The sequence below is a fragment of the Mycena indigotica genome (assembly GCF_014461135.1).
Source record: "Mycena indigotica strain 171206Taipei chromosome Unknown Mind.scaff0014, whole genome shotgun sequence".
In the NCBI taxonomy this organism is placed as follows: domain Eukaryota; kingdom Fungi; phylum Basidiomycota; class Agaricomycetes; order Agaricales; family Mycenaceae; genus Mycena; species Mycena indigotica.
Window position 1 is genome coordinate 1192826 of NW_023503013.1, and position 6085 is coordinate 1198910.

Here is a 6085-nt window from a genome sequence, read left to right on the forward strand (position 1 = left end):
AAAAGGCGAGGTGCTTCAGCGCCGATACTTATCGATGGGCCCGGTGTACTTCTCTGCGTCTTAAGAACCGTGCAGCTGATTGCGCGATTTGGAGCATCAGCGGCGGAATGAAGTATGCATGTAATTTGTGGGCAGTTCTACAGCTTGTCATCTCTTTCAATCGGCTCCTCGTCTTAAATCCTCGTCAATCCAGTAAGGCCCAACAGCGCGAGTTGTAGCTCCCACCTATGGTGCACCCTAAGACCCTCTAGTTAGAGGGATAGAGGGGGGTACTCTCTCCCTCTAACTAGAGGGGGTTGAGCCAGTAGCGGGCACCCCCGCTAAATACGGCTACCAAGGCCAGTCTTGGTAGCGGGGAGACAGCCCCAGAGGCTGCCATCACCCTCCCGGCTGCCTCCCCGCCCCCCGCCCAGTGCGCCCAGTGCGCCCAGTGCCCGCCGCCGCCCGATGGCCTCGGTGTCGTCGTCCACGATCGTGACTTATGTCACCGATTGCTGATTGACGTCGCCGATCGCCGCCCGCTGTCGTCGGCCCTCGGATCTGCTTCCCGACCACTGCCAGACATCCCACCGCCACTGTCAAACAGTCCATCAACGTCGTCCTCGACGTTGAACTCGCTGGTAAGCTCAATTCTTCATCAATTCACATCAAAGAAATTGATTTCTGATAAAAGTTACTGATCGCAACACAGTGGCAGGGTAATCAATGCCATCTACTGATCCCGCCCTCCCCGACGCCTGCCCCCGACGCGCCCGACATGTCCCCCGACCCCTCCACCCCCAAAAATGAAAAAGTTGCGGAATGTTGGGAAAATGATCCCAGTACAAACCGCTAATCAATATCTTCATTCGTTTAAGAGATATTAATAAAACTCATTAACTCAATATTGTCATTAACTCAATCATTAATGGTGTTAACTCAATTCAACTGCACAATGGCTAGGGCTTGAATCTAAACATTGGTGGGCTTGAAACTATCACTAGTCAGCCTTTCTTCATGAGATTTCCATCTGTAAAATGGGCCAATTAGGTCTATATGACCCCATCATTGGAAAATGATCCAGCTCAACTTAGAGTGTATCTTCAAATATACTTAGTGGAAATGGGTAATATGGGGCTCACCTTGAAGGTAACATCCTAGGGGAATACAATCTACAGTATCAAGCTAAGGAGTCATTGTATACCCATTGTATGTAGGATAAATTGTATGTTTTACCCAAGACATAGAACAAATGACTGATATCTTTATGATTACTAGATGGATAATCCTGATCTAACTTTATCCTTGTAGGGCATGTGGATATCAATGATTCTATGGATTTCTAGCCTCACAGCCTCAGCAGACAACACTGAATTACAGGGGCTCTAGGGTACATCCTATCATAAGCTGTAGGGCAGATATAGGGAAGGTTAGAGGGTTTTCTGGAAGGTGTGAAGATCCATAACAACTGCCCTTGAGGATCTGTCTCTACACCTCTAAGCACCAGAACTATAGATGTACTAGATTGAGTATAGATAACACTGATTACAACATTGCACAACATCTGGTATAGCTATGGCAGCAGTTGAAGCTCTGTTAAGGTTACTTTGAAGTCCCCTGATAGCCTATACCAATTTCTTAGATCATACTTGAAATTTATTTTGAGCAAGTGTTTTGGTGCGGACAGTCCCTTTCACTGCTAGTATCCCAACCCTACCTTTTGGTGTAACCACTAACACACTTGATTACAACACATATATAGAGGTAAGACTCATTCCAGATACCTAAATATACTTCTCTACCACATCTAAACCATAGAACAAACCCCCTAGGAGTGGAATCTTCCATATAGCATTATGTGACATCAGTCACTTCTGAAGAGTACAGCCTAACCTTCCCCAGGACTGGTGTTAAAGACTAATGTAGCTATGCTGAATGATTAATGCAAGGCCCTCTACAGCCCAATGCCTTCCAATAGCTTATCTGTGACCAGATCCCTGAGGAATATGGGTATGCCACCTGTGACACCTGAAGGAGTGACATAGGAATTTCTGGAATTTCACCTAACATGATAAGCTATTTTTAGATAGAAAACTGTTCCTTGAAGTTCTCTGATACTTCTAACCCATTCCCCTATAGAATCTGGCAAAGTTTGAATGCTTCAAGGCCTATATAGCAAAATTTGCTATGGACAATTTCATATAGAATATAGAGCTGTAGTAAAGATATGGAGGTCATTAGGGTACTACACGCATGGCTCAGCACCATATATATTCAGCTCATTTGGAAATATGAAGTACTGACTGACATAGTCAGGTATCACACAATGATACCTAATGCTTGATCATGAGCCTATCTTCAGATCACTACTTCTCAGACTAGATGGAGTCATTTGAGAGCCTTAGAAGAATTAAGGAAAGCTGAGATCAAAGAGATCAATGAATAATTGAGAGAGATATGGTGAAATTCAGACAATTGAGTTAACAACATTAATGATTGAGTTAATAACAATATTGAGTTAATGAGTTTTATTAATATCTCTCAAACGAATGAAGATATTGATTAGCGGTTTGTACTGGGACAGTTTTTGTGACATTCCGCAACTTTTTCATTTTTTGGGGTAGGGGGCATCAGGGGGCGCGTCGGGCATATCAGGCAGGCGTCAGGGGAGGGCGGGATCAGTGGATGGTAGTGATGACACCGCCATTGTGTTGCAATCATCAAGTTTGATTGGAAATTAATTTATTTGATAGAAAATGATGAAGAATTGAGCTCACCATCGAGGGCAACGTCGAGGACGACGTCGGCGGACTATTTGACAGCGGCGGCGGGGTGCCTGACACCGGCGGGCAAGAAGCTCCGCGGCCGACGATAGCGGGCGGCGATCGGCGACGTCAATCAGCGATCGGTGACATAAGTCACGATCGTGACGACGACGCCGAGGCCCTGGGGGGCGGCGGCGGGCAGCGCGCACAGTGGGCGGGGGCGGGGAGGCAGCCGGGAGGGTGATGGCAGCCTCCGGGCCTCTTTCCCCGCTACCAAGACCCCCCTTGGTAGCCGTATTTAGCGGGGGTGCCCGCCGCTGCCTCAACCCCCTCTAGTTAGAGGGAGAGAGTACCCCACTCTATCCCTCTAACTAGAGGGTATTAGGGTGCACTATAGGTGGTAGCTCCACATCTCATCTGAATTCAATTCATATGTAGCATTGACACCAGCTAGACATGCACACCATTCTGACTTGGCGTTCCTGTCAGCCTACGGATCCACCCGCTGACCCGACTCCGCTGTGCGAGTATCTCGACGGCGAACCGCCTCTGCCGGCCCTGGTCGAAGCACCAGAGGATTCCCAGGACCATGAAGGACGCGACTGCCGCCACGATGGCTTGTGTCGGGGCGTCTGAGGACGCGAAGCACATCGTCAAGAATGCGATGAGAAACGTGAACGCCCTAAACGGGATAAATTGGTAAGAGCTGTAGGACAAGAAGAATGGTGACAGCAAACGCACCCCCACAGCAGTAGCGCAAATGGCAACGAGTACAGGATAGAGAGCGGCTCGAGGCCGAAGCGGGACTTGTAGTGGTGGTGGAGGTTGGTCGCCTATCGACATTGAAAATGATAGACGGAGGAATGATTGGGGCGTACCGCGCTGTAGAAACTAGAGTCTCGCCGGTCTCGTAGCAGACGTGCAAGAATGAGCCCGACGATAACGCTCCCAAGACTGGCGATAACAGAAATGTATATAGCAATTTGTGCGACAGAGCGCTTGCGGGAGTGATCGCCGTTGTCGACAATAGGTATAGCGAGGAATGCTATATTTGCGTTGAGTAGCACCGTTGCCTTGAGCCATCAGAAAAGGAGGAATGCGAGGACAGCCAAACACGCACGAAAAGGATTAGTTCTTGGTATTGGGTTATCAAAGTGTCCACCCGCTGGTCCCATGGTGCCCGGTGTAGTAGCTCGTCCTTGAAGATTTGCTCAAACGCTTGAAGATGCCTCATTGGAGCATTGAATAGCAATATTGATGCTGTTTTGATAAGCCAAGACGGTTTCTGCGAGCCCTTGTACACGGAATGGGTACTGTCGAGTCGGGCATTTGGTTCACCACAGAAGTTATAGAACTTTTCGAGCTCTGAAACACGAAATTTCAGCTGGGTGTAAAGACGGGGCTGTAGACGCAGACCAAAGAGCCACATAAACCTGGCTGGATCCGTTTCACATAAGCTTCAAGCAGTATAAAAAGAAGTTAACACGAACCGAGAATACACATGGATCCGTCACTTCGATTCCCAACAAAGTCTGATATAGTATTCAAAACAGAGAATAAGATTCTTGGAACAGTTACTCGCCGCTCATATTATTGACGACGGTCAGCACCTTGAGAAGGTGGTCGACTGAAAACGGGACTGTCGAGGTCGGCGACGTGAGCAGATCTGAGAAACTAAGTATGTATTTGACATCTGAAAACTGTAATGCTTACCGCCAATCTGGTGGTTCAACACATCCTGGAGGTCTCGAATATGCCCCGAAGTAAGAGCAATCGATGATGGAAAAAGCTCGCAGTGCTGCCTGAAGATTTGCTTCATCACATTCTAGTGAGGGCGGCAGTGTTTCTACATACCAGTATTGCGCAGTCAGTTCGAATTCTGAGGGTTATTGGTAAGCTTTCACAGGAGAGAATAAAATGACTTACGTATATGCGAGGCCGAAGTGACATTGTAAACCTCTTTGCTCCGGTAGAAGTGTTTCGAGTCAAAGGCACAGTCCCAGAACACGGTTCGTTCCTCGTGGTCAACGAAGTAATACCCGCACGTGTAACCTTCGGGGTTGTATGGCTCTTCAAGCTTGGCAGGACGGAAGTCGAGCACGATGTCCGCGTTTGGTGGGGCGAGGCGGTCGACAAGTCGAAGAAAACGAGTTGCGATGGCGAATATGGCGTCAATGTGGAGATGGGCGTCCGTGAAGATACGCTTGATGAATAGATTAGTGCTTCATTGACTCAAAGCGACGACGTCACACGCACTTTCTCATCCTGGATGTAATAGAGGGCGCCTTCTGGATGAGCCTTTGCTATCCAACCGTGTGGTGTCTTTCTGATGAAGCTTAGTACGGCAAGTTTATATTATGCCGTATGAACCTTTTGCTCTTGTGAGGACCGGGAGGTAAGGTGTACTGTGTCGGAACTTTCGTGCTGAAAATTTGGATCAGTGTCATAGACATGCATTGGAACCTCCACGCACACTTTCTGGCCCCGATAGTATCGCCGAAACAACTGCGGCGTGGTTGGAAAGAACCCTGGAATCGAACTCAGGGATGGTCGGTGGGAGGGGGTAGCTGAGGATAAAGTTTCCACGTCCGGCACACCGGCCTGAGGGTTTTGCTCGTCGTCCTCTCGAGCTTGTGCGACCTCGGATTTCAGTTCATCGTCCACCATAACCTCCGTCATTGCCCTTGTCCATTGCGGCTCGGTACTTGGAAAGAATGGGAGCAGCGACGAATCGGACGATCCTCGACTGGACCGGCGAGTTGGACGAAAGACCGCAACCAATGGTTTGTAGACACGAATGTGTAGGTTGCGGACGATGAACCAGATGAGATTCTTCAACGCAGTGAACAACTCCCTCAACGCTATCGGGACAGCCGATAGGAGCATATTGCCAGTGCCGATGACGTTGAGATGCGAAGTAGCATTTGACCTGCTATAAATGAGTCAAACAGACAACAATCATTCGCCACTGACACTTGCCCAACACAGGAACGCGCCTAGTCCGCCGCTATTTCCACAGTCGATTTCATACTTGGAATATGTAGATGAACGAATGATAATAGTGCGTTTCACAGCAGTGCCGGTCATAATAGGTCGAAAAAGCTGTCTATGGGCATCTTCGTATCATCCGCACCTGTCGAATTGTCATTTGCCCGCAATTATAGCACTTTCAAACTCACCGAGGGGATGCTGTCCACGAGCGAAAGAGCAAGACGACAAGATTTGTGAAGAGGGCATCTGACGATTGAGTATCCGCTCACATCAAAAGTACAAACGGTGGCGGCACCTTGTATCCACAGACCACTTCCTTGCTCCCACCGACACCAGCCACACAGACCGTA

The 6085-nt window shown here is 48.5% G+C and overlaps 1 protein-coding gene across 1 annotated transcript; it reads right to left on the reverse strand.

Annotated features, from left to right (window-relative positions):
- Window positions 1-3135: 3135 nt before the first annotated feature.
- MIND_01315100 (uncharacterized protein) lies at window positions 3136-5630 on the reverse strand (the record flags this gene model as incomplete). The annotated part of the gene is made up of 14 exons (XM_037369606.1): window positions 3136-3161; window positions 3209-3426; window positions 3486-3577; window positions 3623-3817; window positions 3865-4109; window positions 4161-4181; window positions 4235-4276; window positions 4327-4410; window positions 4458-4546; window positions 4599-4623; window positions 4671-4947; window positions 5001-5070; window positions 5115-5168; window positions 5218-5630. The coding sequence occupies 14 exons, from the start codon at window positions 5628-5630 to the stop codon at window positions 3136-3138; spliced, it is 1851 nt and encodes a 616-aa protein (XP_037214104.1).
- Between the last annotated feature and the right edge of the window lie 455 nt (window positions 5631-6085).